Source organism: Aspergillus homomorphus (assembly GCF_003184865.1).
Source record: "Aspergillus homomorphus CBS 101889 unplaced genomic scaffold BO97scaffold_2, whole genome shotgun sequence".
NCBI classification, from domain to species: domain Eukaryota; kingdom Fungi; phylum Ascomycota; class Eurotiomycetes; order Eurotiales; family Aspergillaceae; genus Aspergillus; species Aspergillus homomorphus.
Window position 1 is genome coordinate 1,212,332 of NW_020291888.1, and position 19,392 is coordinate 1,231,723.

At 52.8% G+C, this 19,392-nt stretch overlaps 4 protein-coding genes across 4 annotated transcripts; 3 read left to right on the forward strand and 1 right to left on the reverse strand.

Annotated features, from left to right (window-relative positions):
- Positions 1–556: 556 nt before the first annotated feature.
- Positions 557–5,701, forward strand: BO97DRAFT_382261 (ubiquitin-binding serine/threonine protein kinase VPS15). The gene is made up of 3 exons (XM_025693290.1): positions 557–925; positions 988–1,108; positions 1,163–5,701. The coding sequence occupies exons 1-3, from the start codon at positions 712–714 to the stop codon at positions 5,667–5,669; spliced, it is 4,842 nt and encodes a 1,613-aa protein (XP_025556186.1). The 5' UTR covers positions 557–711; the 3' UTR covers positions 5,670–5,701.
- Positions 5,702–9,917: 4,216 nt separating this feature from the next.
- BO97DRAFT_82051 (DENN (AEX-3) domain protein) lies at positions 9,918–13,164 on the forward strand. Its single transcript, XM_025701086.1, has 4 exons — positions 9,918–10,478; positions 10,545–11,564; positions 11,619–11,855; positions 11,916–13,164. The coding sequence occupies exons 1-4, from the start codon at positions 10,098–10,100 to the stop codon at positions 13,020–13,022; spliced, it is 2,745 nt and encodes a 914-aa protein (XP_025556187.1). The 5' UTR covers positions 9,918–10,097; the 3' UTR covers positions 13,023–13,164.
- Positions 13,165–13,342: 178 nt separating this feature from the next.
- On the reverse strand, positions 13,343–15,056 carry BO97DRAFT_402597 (SDR family NAD(P)-dependent oxidoreductase). The gene is made up of 5 exons (XM_025694542.1): positions 14,862–15,056; positions 14,774–14,805; positions 14,253–14,583; positions 13,632–14,112; positions 13,343–13,565 (listed from the first exon to the last, which is right to left on the reverse strand). The coding sequence occupies exons 1-4, from the start codon at positions 14,984–14,986 to the stop codon at positions 13,656–13,658; spliced, it is 945 nt and encodes a 314-aa protein (XP_025556188.1). The 5' UTR covers positions 14,987–15,056; the 3' UTR covers positions 13,343–13,565; positions 13,632–13,655.
- Positions 15,057–15,328: 272 nt separating this feature from the next.
- BO97DRAFT_382269 (TBC domain-containing protein) lies at positions 15,329–19,039 on the forward strand (the record flags this gene model as incomplete). Its single annotated transcript, XM_025693291.1, has 2 exons — positions 15,329–16,775; positions 16,821–19,039. Exons 1-2 carry the CDS (start codon positions 15,683–15,685, stop codon positions 19,037–19,039), a joined length of 3,312 nt encoding a protein of 1,103 aa, XP_025556189.1. The 5' UTR covers positions 15,329–15,682.
- Between the last annotated feature and the right edge of the window lie 353 nt (positions 19,040–19,392).

A 19,392-nucleotide genomic window follows, 5' to 3' on the forward strand; every position in this document is an offset into this window, starting at 1 on the left:
TCAACAAAGGCGGCATGATTGGCTCACTCGGAGCCATGAACCCGCTGGCGAAACAAGCTCCACGGGACACCATTGCAGCCACATTCCATCCTGTGGCCAATGATGGGAGCATCAATGAGTTGGTGATTTATAGTTCGCCAGAGACAATATGTGCTGTAAATTGATCTTCACCGTCTATGAATACGCGAGTGATGTGTATATATCGTAACATGACCGGCTGAGCTCCGCTGTCAATCATCTTATTTCCCACTACTTTACTAAGAAGGTAGGTTTGCGTGGGAAACGGGCGGTTAGCATTTAATTCCCTCTCCGAGAAGATTCTCCATTCTATCTCCTGCGTAGACGGAGGGTCGAGACAATGACTTCGTCGAAAGAGCTGTGGGCGAACTTGGCACTGTCAAGCATCATGAGTAGAAACACAATGAGTCGATCGATCTATGTGAGTTATCGCAGAAGCGAAGCCGTCTCTGACCGCCTTTATCCATAGTCATGTGATCAGTATGAACCTTTGACCCAGTCGGGCGCGGCTTCACGTTATCCACCATGACCGACCACCTACCAACCATTATTTCCAGCTTAGCTGGCTCGGTCTCAGCTGAATTATCGTCATCCAAGCTTCCTACAAATTTTCCTGAATACTCCTCATCAGACTAGGTGTGAAGGGTGAAATATTGCTCTGCCATATCTAGGAGATGAAGGCCCATCATCATCATGGGCCAAGGCTATTCACTCACCACCCTGTCCGCGGGTTCGGCGGGGATCGACGTTCCCGAACTGTCGGACCTGGCATATGAGAAGTCCATGGGTGGTGGCAGGTTCATGAAAAGTATCCGAGCCAGACAGCAGAATGGTCTCGTTTTCGTAAAGGTAATAATGAAGCCTTACCCCAGTATGAAGCTGGAGCCATATGTCAAAGCTATTCTTCGTAAGTCCGAAGGCCGCAATATAGTTATGTCGCCTTCGCAGGGGCTCTAACACCGGCGGTAGGGGAGCGCAAATTGTTGGCCGACGTGCCCAATGCCCTAAGCTACCAGAGGATACTCGAGACCAGCACCGGTGGTTATCTCGTCCGCCAGTACATCCATAGCTCTCTCTATGATCGAATGAGGTATGCTTGCTGAACACTCGCCACGACGGTCTGTCCTTTGACCATGTCCCACAGTACTCGTCCATTTCCCGAGGAGATTGAGAAGAAGTGGATCGCCTTTCAACTACTTTGTGCGCTGAGAGATTGTCATTCACTTGACGTTTTTCATGGCGATATCAAGTCCGAGAATGTCTTGGTCACGTCTTGGAATTGGCTTTACCTGTCGGACTTTTCGTCTTCGTTCAAACCCACATTCCTTCCGGAGGACAATCCGGCGGACTTCTCATTTTATTTCGATACTTCTGGTCGTCGGACCTGCTACTTGGCACCCGAAAGGTTTCTCGAAGCTGGTGAAGAGCCCGGAAGCCGCCATGTGAATTGGGCTATGGACATCTTCAGTGCGGGTTGCGTCATCGCCGAACTCTTTTTAGAGGCTCCTATCTTCACTTTAAGCCAAATTTACAAGTATCGCAAAGGTGAATATAGCCCGGAACACAGCCAGTTGATCAAGATCGAGGATCCGGAAATTCGTGCCCTGATTCTCCATATGATCCAACTCGACCCAGAGTCCAGATACTCCGCAGAGGAGTACCTAAACTTCTGGAAGGACAAGGCATTTCCCGAATATTTTTACAGTTTCCTACATCAATATATGTCTCTCATGACTGACCCATCGTCGGGCAGGGCTCAAGTTGAGCCAGGCTCTGCCAGTCGAGGAGAGGCCGATGACCGCATCGAAAGAGTATACCTTGACTTCGATAAAATATCCTACTTCCTGGGTGCTTCACCAGCAACCACCAAAGATAGATCAAACCGGAACCGGCCGAGGCTCACAGGCGAAACTTTTCCCGTGGAACTAGACCTTCCACATTACGGGCCCATGCCGGCAAAGTCCCAGCAACAAGGGGATGATGGGGTGCTGATATTTCTGGCCCTTGTTGTCTCAAACTTGCGTAATACGTCCAAATCATCCGCCAGAATTAAGGCCTGTGATATTCTGCTTGCCTTCGCCGAAAGACTGTCGGATGAGGCCAAGCTAGACAGGATACTCCCTTACATCATGACTCTTCTCAACGATCGCACGGATACAGTTAAGGTAGCGGCTATTCGTGCTCTCGCTCAGTTACTGGAGACGGTTCAAGTTGTGTCTCCCGTTAATGCTTACCTGTTCTCCGAGTATATCTTTCCGAGGCTGCAACCATTTGTGCCTAGTAACAACTCCAAACCCAGCCGACTGGTGCGGGCTGCATATGCATCTTGCGTTGCATCGCTTGCACACTCATCCTTGAGATTTTTGGACATGATTCAAGCTCTGCGCTCTGACACACGTTTGCCAGCCTTGATACCGGCCGGATCTGAGCCCAGATGGACTGAAGATGCAACTTACCATAACCTTTACGATGTTGCAAGGGTCGACCTCCTTGAATACTTCGAAGCACACACCAAAGCCATGTTGACCGACAGTGACGCTTCGGTCCGTCGTGCCTTCCTAGGTTCCGTGTCAGAGCTTTGCGTTTTCTTTGGCAATCTCAAGACCAACGAGGTAATCCTTAGCCACTTGAACACTTACCTAAATGACAGGGATTGGATCTTGAAATGTGCCTTTTTCGAGGCAGTAATTGGCGTTGCCGCTTATGCTGGTACCACCAGCCTGGAGCAGTACATCTTGCCACTGATGGTACAGTCAATGACTGATCCGGAGGAATTTGTTGTCGAACGGGTACTGAGGTCGCTGGCTGCAATGGGCGGACTTGGCCTCTTTCAAAGATCGACCATATGGGAGTTAATCCATATTGTAGTCCGATTCTTGGTGCATCCAAATGCCTGGATCCGCGAGGCGGCTGTCCAATTCATCGTTGCGTCAACCAGATTTCTTTCTGTGGCGGACAAATACTCTATTCTGACCCCTCTTGTCCAGCCGTTCCTGAAAGTCAAGATTGTCAATTTCACCGAGGGGGAGTTGCTCGACGCCCTCAAACGACCACTTTCGAGGACCGTATATGAGTTGGCATTTGTCTGGGCGTCAAATGTTGAGAAGGGTCTTTTTTGGAAAGCAACAGCCCGAGAAGCAAACTTCGCATTCGTCGGGGCTGACAGTGCTATCCCAAGATGGGGCCAAAAGAGTTCGAGTCTGTCCATGGGTACGCAAGCGAGGAACGAAGAGGACGAGCAGTGGCTTGCTCGGTTAAGGAACATTGGAATGGGCCAAGAGGATGAGCCGAAGTTTCTTGCTCTCAAGGAATTCATCTGGAGAGTCATCGCCCGGCAGTCTAGAGACAACGATACGGGACCCTCGCCCTTGAACAACGCCATTACCCTGACTCATTATGGTGTTACCCCACAAACTGTTTTCTTCGACAAGACACAGAATACCCGGCCTCGCGGAAATTCACTCGGAAACACCGATAACGCCAAGACCGAAGACCGAAGACCACACACGATCACTGATGCTCTGCTTGATGCCTCAACTTCGATTGATAGCAGGCCGGAATCCCGCAGGAAACATCTTCGCTCCAGAAGCCAATTGACAGATCATTTGACCATTCCACGTCCGATCGCTATAAACAACATCAGGGCCGAGAATTCTCCAATTGCATCACCAATTGCATCCTCGCCTGGAGTTGCTGGGCCTGCCTCACCACCTGGATCAGACGCTGAACGACGAGTGTCCGGAGGTCGAGAGAGCCCAGGCCAAGATAGCTCATCAACGCCCACGGATGCGGAGAATCCGGCAATCAAAAGGCTAGCCAGTGGAGTCCAGAGAAAGTCGAGCGCCATGAGCTTGCTCAATCGTAGGGACTTCGCCAAGGCATATGCGGAAACCAGCACAAGTCCCGCAAATGCATTTGGTAAGGTCGATCTCCCTTCGCAGCGCGAAGATGAACAAACGGCTGTTTCTCCGACGGTACCGGTAAGGACCGCGTCAGAAAATGGTCCACAGCAATACCATGCCAACCACTCTTACGCTGGTGACGATCCAGTGGTCCTCCGCCTTCTCGACTCCGTTTTTGCAGAGAACTATCCTACGGATTTTTTCGACCTTGGCCCCTACGTTAAGGAGGTGGACACCAAAAAGCCAATGATGAAAGCCAGCGGACAAGAACCTAGCAAAGTCTGGAAACCGACTGGCGGCCTTGTGACGGTATTCGGGGAACACAGCGGACCTGTAAACCGTGTTGTTGTCGCCCCAGACCATGCTTTCTTTGTCACGGCTTCTGACGACGGCACTGCGAAGATCTGGGATACGACTCGCCTCGAAAAAAATGTAACACCCCGGTCTCGACAAACCTACCGACATTCTACAGAAGCGAAAGTGAAGTCACTGGTATTCGTTGAAAACACTCACACGTTCATTACGGGAGCGAGCGATGGCAGCATCCATGCAGTGAAAGTCGACTACCATAACGCCAGCGGAAATGCCCGCTATGGAAAACTTCAGCTCGTGCGCGAATATCAATTACCTCCGGCCGATGATGGCACCACCGAGTATGCCATTTGGATGGAGCACTTTCGCATGGAAGCACAATCGACACTGCTGATTGCAACTAACACCTGCCGTGTATTAGCTTTGGATATGAAGACCATGCTCCCAGTCTACTCTTTACAGAACCCTGTACATCACGGGACCCCAACCACATTCTGCTGTGACCGTAAGCACAACTGGCTCTTGATGGGCACCACGCACGGTATTCTTGACCTCTGGGACTTGCGCTTTCGAGTGCGATTGAAGGCCTGGGGTCTTTCCAGCTCAGGCGCTATTCACAGGCTACAAGTCCATCCAACCAAGGGGCGTGGGCGCTGGGTCTGCGTTTCCGGCAGCGGTGCTCACGGCAACGAGATCATCGTTTGGGACATCGAGAAAGTTCGTTGCCGCGAAGTGTACCGTGCTGACTCACCGGGGGCCAGCGTCTCCGGCCCCAGCGCAGTACAATCCGACAACCGGCCCAAATCAGCCTATCTAGGTGCGCGAGACTATGAAGCCTGGCACGTGGAAGGCGACCGACCGGAAGGCATGCTTAGCCGGTTCGCGATGGAAGGGCTAGCCCCGGGGCCCGCTGACCACCCATCGGGACCCTCCGCGTCCAGCGGCCCGGCCGGGATCTGTGCCTTTGCTGTGGGCTACGACTCCCCCGACGACGGCCGCGACAGCAGCACCCGATGCGGATTTATTGTCTCGGGCGGCTGCGACCGCAAAATCCGCTTCTGGGATCTTGCGCGCCCGGAACTATCAACCATAGTCAGTGGACTCGATGCCGTATCTACTGATGGCGGGGCGACGCAGAAGCCGCGTTATGAGCTCTCTCAACCCGGTCCCTCACTCCTGATGACGACCGAGCATATCCCGAATAGCTCCTCCTCGGCCAGCGCCACGGGCAGTAGCAACACCAAGGGCGGCAGTGGTGGCGCGAGCAAGAAAGGCAGCAGTAGCGGACGACTTCCCCGATCCACGGTGATCAGTCTCCAGCAACAGCAACTCCTGAAGAGCCACTTGGACTTCATCCAGGATATCGCGGTGTTACGGGCGCCGTATGGGATGGTCGTGAGTGTCGATCGCGCAGGGATGGTGTATGTGTTTCAGTAGGGGACTGGTAAGTGCCTTGAGTATGCATGTAGGCTTACAACCAGTATATAGTACGAGTAATGATGCAAGAACCGACCGCTCAATTAGCATATCCCATAATCAACCCACCATCCAATCACTGTACTGTAGGCCGTATTGAGGATTACACGGACGACAATTCATTCCAGCATCCCACAAAATAAAGAAAAACAGGGAGTCCCTCTCAAACCCGACCCCGCATTCCCTTCATTCATCTTACGGCAGCAGATCTATACACTGCATCCGCAACGGTCTGCGACAAGATCAACCCGCGGTACTTAGATCCGGTTCCTCCAACGGATGATCCGAACAGGGATGTGAAAATGACAGCGAGGGCCTGAGCGGAGTGTGAAACTGCGTACGTGCGTGCGCTGCTGTCACCGGCCTCAAAGAAAAGGAAGTGAAAGGGGAAATGAGGTGAGGTGCCAGGCTGGCTCCTGAGTTCCCGGCCTCCTCCCCCCTGGACTCTTATATACCAGGATTGTGGAATATTGACCCCGGTGGTGAAACGCGCCACTCGTGTTTAGGTAGCATTAGGGATGAATGTCTGCAATTTAGTGTATACGACATGCAGTTTTTAGTAGGAAACTCATAACCATAGCAGTTTATGGGGAGTTATATTAGTGTGCTTGTGCGATGGCGGTTGGGTTCTATGTTTAGTTGATGTTCTTCATCGATTATGTTAGTCGCTGCGTTGTTCCGTGGCGACTTTCTGTGTTGTGATTTCCGGAACCTGAGATATCTGGGCTTTGAGCGCGATTTTCTAGGGATCTTTGGGATGGAGACAGTTTGTCGCGGTAAACTTCTTCGGTTGTCCTCGGGGTGCTAGTCAGGCTGTGAATGGAGTGTTGAGTTGGCCGAAGAGGACAAGATGCGTGTGTCCTTGAGGAGCTTGTGTCTTGTATGAACTTACTTTGTTCCTAGAGCTCGGGACCATCTAGTACTACAGGCTGGGAGGCAGATCGTGGAGCTTCGTTGGCTCTGGGTCTACTGAGTATGTCTGAAGCTAGAGAGTAACTTTTCTATGTGCGCTGAAACTTTGATCATATTCAAACATGGAAGGATTGAGGTTAGCAGGATCTACGATGCTATCCCTATAAGGGCAGAGGTACTGTATACAGGAAGGCCAAGACTTCGCTCAATTGCACCGTCGTTTCAAGGAGAGACCAAGGCACGTCAATGTCATCTATCATATGAGCTCGGTCGATATTGCAACCGGAAGTGATATTAAATTAGTATGTACTGTGCAGACCGGGGGAGTTGAGATGTAAACCAGGGTTCGTTTCGAAGTGCCCGCCCGGGGGCGGCAGCGAGCATCATGCGGGCTGGATCAGGACTGGTTGGAGGAAACTGTGAGATGAAATTGGAGCTAGTGAGTGATCTTAGGCTCAGTTATGTGGAGTTGCGAAAGTACCATTGGTCATTACTGCATCATGATTCGCGGTTTGTATATTTGTGACTTTTGTGGAGCTCACGCGAGGGGATCTTCGCTGGGGCTTCTAGAAGGAGTAGGACCGGAAAATAGGGCGGGTGTGGTTCAATGGAGAGGAGTGACTATTGTCTTGGGGATGACATATATAAATCCCAGTTCATGGCGAGAGAATTATGTATAGTCACTGATTGATCGAGCCCCTAGTTTCGGTCAGACAGAGCCGTAGCTACATGCTGAAGCATGGGACAAATGACAGACGTCGTTATCCGCGACGGGGATTCCGGATCGGGGGCTCGGTTTCAAGTGGCGGGCCCCAACAGGGAAGATTCCCGCTCACGAACCATGGATGATGAGATGAAGGCCTCTCTCCCTGTGTTTCCGAGTCTTTTGTATAATCTCTGCAGAGCTCCATCTGCTGGGCCAGATCGATTCTCTCACTTGACTTGTCCGTAGAATTCAACCAGTTGAGCTCGCAAAATTCCAGGTTAGAATGCCAAATTGCGGTGTGTGATGATCGGAATTGCCTTTGGTTGCCTCTTTCCCAGAGGTTTTGGTCTATTCAGACCCATCTTCCGGAGGCAAAAGAGCATTCTGCCACAGTGGTTCTTGACGTACTATTTATGTTACAATCTTCAGATCGGATGGTCATATCAATCTGCGCTGTCGAACGGATTATCGCGGACAGACCGTCCGATCCCTCAATCATGACCCTGCGATCGCAATTATAACCTGCATGAACCCGGTCCCTCGATCCGATAGTGGGTTGATTCAAAGTCAAGTCGCTGACAGGTAACTGCTACATATCTCAGGCTGTCAAAGCCTCAAAGGTAGCTCCAGCTCTTGTACCGAGTCCGGTGGTCTGGATGTGACTGACTCGAACGGTGGATCCGGGACCCAGCGGCCGGCAAGCGAAACAAAAGTGCCGACTGGTCATCATCACCTGTGGCAATGGGTTGCTGTATAGTGAATTGCAATGTTCTTACCAAAATCCCATGTCGAGAAGTCCTTCTGCTGAACAAGTGGCGGTACATTGCAGTATGCTCAGTCAGAGGATCAAAGGAGAGAAGACTGTCGTTGACTCCAGATGCATGGAAGTGCTCATGCAGCTCTTTTCCGGCCAATGGGGCTAAACCTCAAAATAGAGTCTGAGGCCGAACTGCTGCAAACCATGAAAGGAAATGATGATCATCCTCGCGCGGGCAGGGATGACTGATCGATTGTCTCTCTACAGGACTGGACTTGACAGGCTTTCTCCGAGTTATGTGCATTTGATTAGCTGTCGCATGCACGCTGCTAGATGGTGTGTCGCGATCCCGAAAATCTGCTGTCCGTTGTCTATCCTTTGCAAAAGGATGACAGACTGACCCATACGGGGAACTCCTTCGCCGTTAAAAACTGACACAGATGCTACAAACCCCCCCCCTTAACAAGCTGTTCCACATCGGGTTGGACCCGACGGTTCAACCCCTCTTTACCTCCTTGAAAGAGACGGGAAAGGGGTATCGCTGTCCCTAGCCTCGATGCATTTGGTGTCCTCGACTTGGTCCTTCTGGCCGCGTCCTATACTGTGGATACTGCGCGAATGCTGGCTATGATCTTCCCAACCAGGTCAGCATCGCTCAGAATTTTTAGTTTCAACCTGGCCCTTGCCGGCGGAAATGGTCAATCATGCTCGTCCCGTTACAGATTGCCGTTTTTCTTTTCTGTTAGTCGGTTTGGCCATCTTGTCCCAGTGGTTTCTTTCCGGAAGAGCCCCATTGTCGCGTGGTTGAGACTTCCGGGCCGATCATAGCTGTATTGTTTGAATATTATACGGATTCAATAGCATTCTAGGCTCTAAGCTGATGTGTGCAGTGTCGGTTGAATGATAACACCTGGCTAGCCGGTAATTCGTCAGGTCGTGTCTAGTCCCGTGAGAACAGCCGGCCGAGGATTCCCTCCGCGCAAGCTATAAGCTTCTCCCCCTCCCCGCACGGGCGCAAGGAACGGCCACCGGCGTACAGCCTCGTCTAGAATGGAATCTAGAGGGATATGAGGGAGGTGAATTTGGGATTCTGTAAATCACAGATCTTCATATGATGCGCATTGCACAGCAGCGAAGCTGTAAATCCTGCTGGGAACGATTGACCGTAACAACAATGATTGGGAAGGGGGAGAAGCAGGCACGAGGAAGTGGAGTGGGTTTGGTTTTAGTGCCACGGAACTAAAGAGCTTTAGTGGGTGTCTTTCATCCACCGACACAGGAACAAGACCGACTTTCCCGCAAACCCCCTTTCATAGTTACTTCTCAGGGTCAAGATTGACTCTCACCCAGTCTCTCTGCTTTTCTTGTTCCTGTTCTTGTAAATTAAATTAATCAATTTTTCTTTCTTCTTTTTTAAACCTTCTCTAACGGCCTTGTTCCCGTCTTCTTCCCTCCCTCCCTCCCTCCCTCCCTCCCTCCCTCTCTTTTTCTCTTCTTCGTCCTCCCCTCCCTCCTCTTCCCCTCACCCGAGGATCAGGTCTTTTCCGTGTCAACACAACCGCCACCGCACCACCGGTCCCAGGCGAGAGACAAGACATACACGTCTAACAATTTGCGGACGTGCTGTATTACCTGGGAAATGCCCATCAATTGAGTGTGTGCGCAGTAGCTGTGACCGAATCGACCGATCTCTCTTTATTATCATCACTGTCATCGCCTTTCCCGCCCCTATTCGGTCGTTGTCTCTCATTCGGCCTCGTCCTTTACCCCGACAGCTAGCAGTGCTACTCTTCCGCTTGCGCTTGACCATTTCCCCTCCATTGCGAACTCTCATTCCTTCTTCTATCAAAAACTCCATTTCCCTCATTTTCCCCCATCAATTCCCTCGGAACCTGTGGTTCTAGGGAGCTCTCCACACCATACACCGGGTTTACAAGTCGACACTGTCTATATCTTGAAGAACAACACCTTCACCCTTTCGACATAACAGAAGAAAAACCCTCCGACCGTCATCATGGGCCCGTCTCTGAGAGACCCCGCGTCTTACGTCCGTCCGTCTACCCGCGATCGGCCTTCGACGCGCGACCAAGGAGAAAACTCGCTGGTCGTTCCTAGTCGCACCTCCTCGCTGCATTCCCGCATTACCCAACCGATTCCTTCCCAGATGAACGCGAAGCCTGTCCAACGAACTCCGAAGACTCTTACTCATGCTTATATGGTCTGCGGTGTTGGCCGCGAGCCGTCCCAATGGGTTCGCGCTCCGGCCCCTGCCCAAGGCAAGATTGCCCATATGAAAGGAGCTGTCAGCCAGTTCTGGTTACCTGAGATCCTGGGGAGCAGTCCGCGGCTGGAACAAGATAACGAGATTGCTAAATCCTTGCATTCGGCCATGAGGGTATGTCGTCGCTGGTCCTGTCGAAGGAGTGGCAGATTGATGCTGAATGATGCTCATATGGTATAGGCTTGTTTTCCTCACGATGTCGAGATTTGCACCGGCAAGACTCAGCCACACTGCGTACACCACGCTTTTGTCCTGCAGCAAGATTCCTCTCACACACTCTACGGTATCGCTTTGCGGGTCTGGTCCCGCGCCGACGACAAGCGCGCTGAAACCATCCGGGAGTTGCGGAAGAAGACTGAACAGGATTTCTACGACAATCCCGAGGAGACGTACTGGATCCCCTACTGCTTGAGCTTCCTTTCTCGCTACCCTCTGTACGACCTTCTGGGCGACTATTTGCGTGGCATGTGGATCCACTGGAACAAGGCGACCAACTTGTTTCACGCTGAAGAAGTCTCCCGCATTTTGAGCTTTCCCGCCCCCCGTTTGAACGACCTAGTCCGCATCGATATGAAGGACTATGCGCTATGTTACCAATTTCCCTCGTCTCCCACGGGCTTCCAGAACTTCTCCATGTGGCCCTTGTTCAACTGTCTGTCCATTCCGAACATTGTCGGAGTCATTGAAGCTGCTGTGTCGCCCACTCGTCGGATTATATTTGTCAGCCACTATCCGGCGATGCTCACAATGGCCGCTGAAACTATCCGGTATTGCGTTCGCATCTACGAGTGGAGCGGTCTGTACGTCCCTATGGTTCACGCGCGCCACGTCAAAGACCTGGTTCAGGAACCCGGCCCGTACATTCTCGGTATCACCGCCGAGTGCCGGTCCCTGTTCAACGCCCCTTCAGATGCCTTGGTCATCGATCTCGACCGGAACTTTGTTCTTACCTCCAGCCCACCTAGCGTTCTGAGCCCCGGTCAACGCACCAAATTCATCAACCGTCTGACTCAAGCCCTGAATGGTGATGTCTCGCCTTCCGGTGTCCCTAACCATCTGCGCTCCGCTTACGCGGGTGGCAAACTCATCCCCGCTGGCCAGATCATTGTCATGCGGGGAGAGGTGGAAAGTGTCCAGGATCCATCCTGGTGGAACCAAGATGCGATCATGAGTGTCATGGATCATGTGTGCGAGAAACTGGTTTGTAACCCTACGCTTCCCTTCAGAGCTACATATACTAAAGGGCTTCTTCAGGGACGCAACACTGGCATGAAGGCAATCTTTGGCGGCTCAGTCAAGAAGCCTTTGATGACCAAGGTCTCCATGAGACATCTGAATGAGATTGTGCGCGAGAGAAACCAATACTCACGCGATGCCATGGAGGCCTGGCAAGATTTCATTAACCTGAAGGGTCGTATGGACACGGAGTTGACCAAGGTCACCAAGCGCAACAACTTCTTGGTAGAGGAATTGGAGACTTGGAAGCAGCAGGTAAGTCCTCGTGGTTGTTTTGGTTGTTTCAGTCCTAATCATTGTCCTAATTCCATGCAGTTCCTCAAGTTCCAGGCCTTTGCCGAACAACTAACCAAGGAGACCTCTGAGCTTAAGGTTAAGATTGAAAACCACAAGCGCGAAAACCGCCGTCTTACTGGTCTTATTGATCAGCAGAAGGATGACGTGGCTCGTCTTACGTTGCGCCTGTCCGGTACAGAGAAGCAGCGCGATGATGCCCTTGAGGCGTTGGTGCTGCAACAGGAAATTGCTGAGGAATTGGAACGTGAACGCAAGCGTAACCAAAATGAGCTCGCATCCCTGCAACACAGCAATGCGTCTCTGTCTCGGCAGCGTGACGACGCGCAGCGGGTGGTTTTGCATCTACGTAGCCTTATTAACGGCCAAACACACCACATGGAGCATATTGTTCGCTCGATTAGCAGTTCTGCGGAGTTGTCCGGACTCGCGGAACAAGAGACGGTTGAGGAGACGAAGGAGATCGAGGTGGAGACACCCAAGGAGCCTGCGAGCTCGCGCTCATTTGCCACGGAGTCAGCAAAGGCCCCCAGCAGCGAGCCGAACTCAGATCTGGAGCAGCATCTCCTGAACATTGGTAACGGGCACAATCGTCTTGCACGTTTGAGTATAACTGATGTTGCAGATCGGTACCTGCGTGACAAGACTGATGCAATTTCGGATATTATCCGCAGTATTAGCGAGCAGTGCGCCGCCGCGGTCGAAGGTCTGCAATTGGCGCAGGACGCAGAGGATGATGATTTCGACGAGCATGGTCGGGCAACCCCGTCCGGCAACCGCTTGATGCCTGGGGCCCACGATGGGCTTCTGACTCCCGCTGGCAGCGAGATGGGGGATGGTGACAATAACTCGTTGCACCCGGACCACCGCCACTCTAGCATTCCCCCAACGCCGGACTTGGTTCACAATCGCTCAAGCACTTCGATGTCTATGGTCAGTAGCTCGACCTTTCAAGAGAGGTCGAGTCAGCAGTATGGCGTTAGTGAGATTCCGACTCGGATAGTCGAGGACAACGATGAACGTGCCCATGAGACGGAAGGCTTCGACGATCACTCCGAAGCTGGCACTCTTTCGAAACAGGCTAGCGAGGATCTCATGCAGTCTAGCACCCCCAGACTGGTTGTCTAAATACGCTTTGGCTCGGCGACGCGACGCCTGTTTCCAATGAATTGTGACACGACATCTGCTCTTACACCGTCCCGTCTGATTCAGAGCGAGTTGTAGCCATGTTTTGGCATTTTCTTATTATTCTTCGTGTCGAAACTTCCGGTTTTCGGCACCACTTGATCTTTATCGGATCTTTCTCCCATTATTTCGTGCACAGATGTTGATCCTTTTCCTTTGAAAGGCTTTAATATCTTTTGGATCTGTGCCGCTCTTTTGGTCTGTTATTTCTTGGGACGGCCATCTTGATGCCTTGGGTTGCGAATTTTTTCCTTTGCACACTTTATACCATTTTCTGTTCTGGGATTTCGTTCTATCCCCTAGTAAATTACCTTGGCATCCAGCTACGGGGCCGACCCTTCCTTCGCTCGACTTTCCCTACTGTCACCCACCTGTTTCCCATTTGTGTATAATTCTTATTCTCTGGAGAAGGCTGCTTTGAAAGCTGCCACCACGTGAAGTCCGAGATATACTGAATCGGCCGCGACCTTTACCGTGTAGCCAGCGCTGCATGGATCATCTCACATTAATTAAATGGTTCCTAAAAAGCATTCATCATATGAACACACTTACTCTCGTTCTATGACTTCCAAGTTTTCAAGCCAGTTTCCCTGGCACGAACGGGTGGCCAGCACTCAGTCCGCCACAAACCGCCCATGCCTGCCCATTGACGTAGCTACTCTCATCACTGCCCAAGAACAAGGCCACTCGCGCAACCTCGTCAGCGATGGCACCCCGCTGCAAGGGGTTCAGCTGGCCGAGCTTGCGCTGCGTGCCACGCGCCCGCGCCGCGTCGAACATCTGCTGCGTCATCCCCGTCTCGATTAACCCGGGGCAGATAGCGTTCACGCGAATGCCCGTCCCATTTAGCTGGAAGGCGGCTGTTTGCGCGATGCTGATTACAGCCGCCTTGGAGGCTGAATAATCCGTCGACCCGCCATTCGACCGCAAGCCCGCAATTGATGCCGTGCAAACAATCGAACCACTGGGGTAGGGCTTCGTGGGTGACGTCTTTTGCATCGCAATCGAGGCATATTTGACGGCCAGGAACACACTGCACGATAGTCGCTAAGTTAACGAATTGGATCAATGGCAAATACTCTGCTGCTACTATCGGAGGCAGAACGACGAATCTCACCACACCAACCCTTCCTGACACCTAACGTACACCAAAGGGAGGGATAAACAACTCACCCAACAGTATTAACCCTCAAGGTCGCCGCAAATTCCTCGGCCGTGATGTCGGTCAGCATCTTTTGTTGTCCCACGACGCCGGCATTCGCGAAGAAGATATCCAGCCGTCCGTGGTCGCGGATCGCATCCTCGACGACCGCCTTGACGGCTGCTTCGTCGGCGGCGTCGAATTGGCGAATGTACACCTCGGTGCCCGGGTAGAGGGATTCGATCTCCCGCTTGTGCGTGGAGAGATGCGTGTCGATGTAGTCACACAGGTAGACGACTTTGGCGCCGTTCTGCGCGTATTGGTGGGCTGTAGCGCGACCGATACCGGTGGGGGAATTGGCTCCTAAACGGAGGGAATTAGTGATTGAGCCGGGATAGAAGATGGGCTGAGAGATCAAATATTCCAGTTGTTTCGAGGGGTAGTGGTGGTGTTATTGTTTGGTGACTTCCTTCCGGGGATGCGGCGGGAGGGATAATGGAGGGATGATGGAGTATGTATGCAGGTATATGCATAATTGTATGGATGGACATACCGGTTACAATGGCGACCTTGTCTTTTACACGGCTGTGAACTGGCTTTAGTAAGCTGTAAGAAAAGATAGTTAGAGTCGATATACTAACGGTCCTACTGAGTCAGGGGCAATGGTCCGAATCCGCGGAATATCCTCGAAGGTGCCGGCGTCGGGAATGCCTTCCACCAGCTGCTGGCTAAGGGCTTGGAGACGGCGTTTGGCGTTCCCGCTCATGGTTGTGATGTGAAGGTGTCTTTTAGAAGCGTGGAAGTGTATACAGGCGAGAATCAAAGCTCAAAGTGCCAGCACTGTGAATAGCAAGAGCAATTGAAACACGAAGAGGGGCCTCTCCTCTCTCTTATACATTAACCCCCGGCATTTCAGCTTACATTTTGCGGAGAACCGAGGCTGAACCGGTGCCGGTCAGGTGACCAGCTGGAGCTGACTGTCTTATGTCAGCAGTCACATGGGTTGCTGCAGCCACACGTCATGCCTGATGGTTCCCAATCCGCAAGCACCGACATTCCAGACCTGGTGCTGCTGGCCCGCGCCCGAGTCTTTTCGTTGCCCCGTTCCTGTTTTTCTCTTCTCTTCCTTTCCACCTCACTCTTGAGCTACTTGGGGCGGTTTACGCTATTGTCTGTAGCTGAGCGTGCAGGTCTTAGCACTGCGTCGAATTACGACATCTCCAAACTCTCCTACAGATGAAAAAAACAATAGGCACGGCACAGCTGATACAGTTGCACGAGACCCGGCCACCAGCTCCGACACGACCCTCAAAAAGCCATAACACTACCCTGCTTGAGCTTCTTTTATGATTTCTCCCGTCAAAAGTCCGGACTAAACCGCAATTTAGCAAGCGACAGGAAAAAGCATACATGAAGACCACGGACCTGCAACCCTCCTGTTCTGTTCACCGCCCCAACAGCCATGGCGGAGTGCGATATTCCTCCAGTCCAGACGGCCCCAGTGCCGGCCCCAGTACCGCGTCGTTCCTCCTCGCGAACCTCTTCCTCTTCCCGACACAGCCAGAAGGCTAGGACAGTCCGAGCCCGCTCCCAGAAGCGCCATTCCGCCTCCTCAAACGCGACGACGACCGACCTCACATCCTTCCCATCTCTCTCCCCGCCAGACCGCTCCGTGAACGGATTTCTCGGCCAGCCAGCGCTCAATCGCGCGCTGACGAATGCGCTGCTTGACGGGGACAACAGCATCAACGACATTACACATGTTGGGAAGACTACGCGGGATCGGAGAGCCACCTTGGCCAAGCTGACGAGCAACTCGGCGACCCCTAGCTCGTCGGGTCGTGCCGCTCTATTCGGAGACTCGGTGCCAATCCGTGACTTCCCCGGGGCATTGCACCTGGCGGACGATGCGCATATTGAACGGCTTATCGCGACAACAGGGGCAGTTAAGCTGGTGAGGCAGTTTGCTCGGGACCTTGCGCAGCGAGATGCGGAGATCTCGGCGCTGAGGCAGCGTGCAGACGCCCGGGAGAGGGAATTGAAGAGAATGTTGCGGGAAGTTTCAGTCTCGAACCAGGATATTGAGCGGCGGCTTTATGCGCTGGAGAACGTCCCCGAGCACCCCCAAGGCACGAAGGGCAAAAAAAATGGCGGGGCCAAGGCAGACCAGACCGGGAGCTCGTCGTCAAGCGTGCATGGATTGATGCAGCAGGCGATGGATGATGGGGTCGGATTGCATGTCGCGGAGGATCTCGGTGCGGAGACAGGGAAGAATGCGCAGGCTACGGTTCGCGCTCCACAGCGGTCACTCGAGAGTGACGCGCGCTCGGGCCACTCGAGTCTCGACTCAGACTCGAATCGCAAGAGACAGAGCTCGATTCGAAGCTGGGGCGATATCTTCTTCAGCGGAACCTTCGGCAGTCGAAAGACAAGTCGCGCAAGCAGTGTCATCAGTGGGGCGGAAGAGGAAACGCAACGGCCTCGAAACGCGAGCAACCCTTCCGGGCGCCGCAAAGCACTTGACGATCAATTGTTCCTACCCCCCGATGACCAAAGTGGAACGGGGTCAGGCGAGGTCGTCGGAAAGCGATTAGCTGCAGCTAACGGCGATGCCGCCAGTGTTCAGTCGCGCAAGTCATCGAAGTCGCTGTCGTCGTGGACGGTCAAGTTGTTTGCTGGAAATGTGCAAACGAACAAGGATGAGACGAACGCGGAGAACCCTCGTGGCAGGGCGTTGTCGGCAAACCGCGAAGCGAACAAGCCTGCCTCTCCCGCCATTTCCGCAGTGGCGGCTCTGAAGCGGATCAATAGTAATGTCAACGTCCAGGGTGCTCCAGGACGGAACGCCGGGTCTAGTCCCTTGATCAAAGCCAGCCAGGCCGGTAGGAGACAAGGGTCGTCCAGCGTCTCACAAGGTGCAGGCTCGGAGGCCGCAAGCAAAAATGCAACCAATCTCGGGCCCGTTGAGATGGATGCCATCTTGCCACTCGAGTCTCGACCTCCGACTCTTGCCAATATCTATAACAACTACCAATCGGGAGATTTGCTGACAGACCGGTTTGGGTTTATCTACGATCAGCGTCGCAAGAGGCGACAGAGGGAAGCCGGCGATTTGAGAGCAGGTGGGCCGGCGGCCAACCGCCTTAGCATCGCGGAGACCCTGAGCAGCATTCGCACTGATGCATCGGACGGTGATGACAACTCCGACTATCAAAATCAAATACAGACTACAACAGGTAGTCACTCTTCACCGGCATCATTGTCACCGGAAATTGCCGAAGCTGGTGCTATTGCGGTCGGCCGATGGCAAGATTATCTGGTAGTCCCGACGGCACCTACTGAGTTGCTCTCGCACACCCCCTCTGCTGGGCCCATAATCTCTTTGACTACCGCAGGCGATACCCAGCAGCGCAATTCTGCGGTAGCTATTGACAAGCGTGGTTCCGTCTCGGTCAGTCCTAACGCTCAGCCGTCTGCGTCCACCTCAGCGGTAGTTGCCGATCGCCCAGAATTTGCAGGGTTGTCCTCAGATGAGCCGGCCATGCTGGCTGCTAACGAGAATGAACCAGTGAGACTCTTGCTCGAGCAATTGACCGAGCTTCATGATTCCTTGCAGCGAGAAAGAACGGTGAGATGGAACGAGTTTCTGCGCAAAGTACGTGCCGAGCGCCGGAAGGATGGAGAAGCCGCTGCAGCTGCAGCCGCTGCGTCGGATCGCCCTTCGCAGTCTGTCGATACTCCCGAGGCGTCCTTGGCAGACGGCGAAGTGGTGGGCATATCTGGCCTGGGCAACAAAGGTAAAGTTGGTCGCGCTAAGTGGCGAGAGTTCCGTGCTCTTGTCCTTGGCGGAATTCCCGTCGCTCTTCGAGCAAAGGTTTGGTCTGAATGCAGCGGTGCGTCTTCGATGCGGGTGCCGGGGTACTATGATGACCTGGTCCGGGGAGTCGGTGGTAGTGATCCTGATCCATCGGTTGTGTCTCAGATTGACATGGATATTAACCGGACTCTGACGGATAATGTTTTCTTTCGCAAAGGCCCAGGTGTGGCGAAGCTCAAAGAGGTTCTCCTGGCGTATTCGCGTCGCAATCCCGAGGTTGGATATTGTCAAGGAATGAACCTCATTGCAGCCTCCCTCTTGCTTGTCACACCTACAGCAGAGGATGCTTTCTGGCTTCTCGCATCCATGATCGAAGTCATCCTGCCCGAACATTATTACGACCATAACCTTCTGGCGTCTCGTGCAGACCAAGCCGTCCTGCGACGATACATATCCGAAGTCCTGCCCAAGCTATCTGCGCACCTTGAGGACCTGAACGTTGAGCTGGAGGCTTTGACATTTCAGTGGTTCCTTTCCGTCTTCACCGACTGTCTTTCTGCGGAAGCACTCTATCGGGTGTGGGATGTCGTTCTGTGTCTCAACGTAACCAGCTCATTCACGCCCACGAATTCCTCGTCTTTAAATGCCCGCGACAGCAACGATGCTAATTCCACCGCTACGAACAACGGCCCATCCAGTAGCGGCAACGGAGGCGGCAGCACTTTCCTATTCCAAGTGGCGCTTGCATTGCTGAAACTGAACGAACAGCAGCTTCTCACAACCTGCTCCACGCCCGCAGAGCTTTACACCTACATCAATCACCAGATGACCAATCACGCTATCAGCATCGATGGCCTGATCCAAGCCAGCGATGCGCTACGTAATGTCGTCCGTCGAGAAGAAGTGGTGGCCCGGCGAGCCGAGGCCTTGCGGGACATGCAGAAATCTCAAGCTGGTCGCCCATCCTCGATTGCCGAAGACAACAGCAGTCAAGAGGCCTAAATCATCCAACCCTCTTCATCTCCTGTAACAATCTATGTCATTTTCATAATCGCATCATGTGCCATAAGTCCCCGACATTAAAAACAAAAGCATACGCACACGCACTCTTGCTTCTTTTCTCATTTTGGCGCCTTCTCTGCCTCGGATCACGATATGCATTTCACATACCTTCTCTTTTCTGCATCGCTTAATACCACCCCTAGATATACGACTTTCATTTTGAGAACCCCTTTGCATCATTTATAGATTGGCCTTTGTTTCCTTGTTGCAGTTTGGAAAGACCTCACGCCACTTATTCACGGAGTCGATATGATCAATGCTTTGTTTTATAGACCTCTTGTTTCCCCCACTGG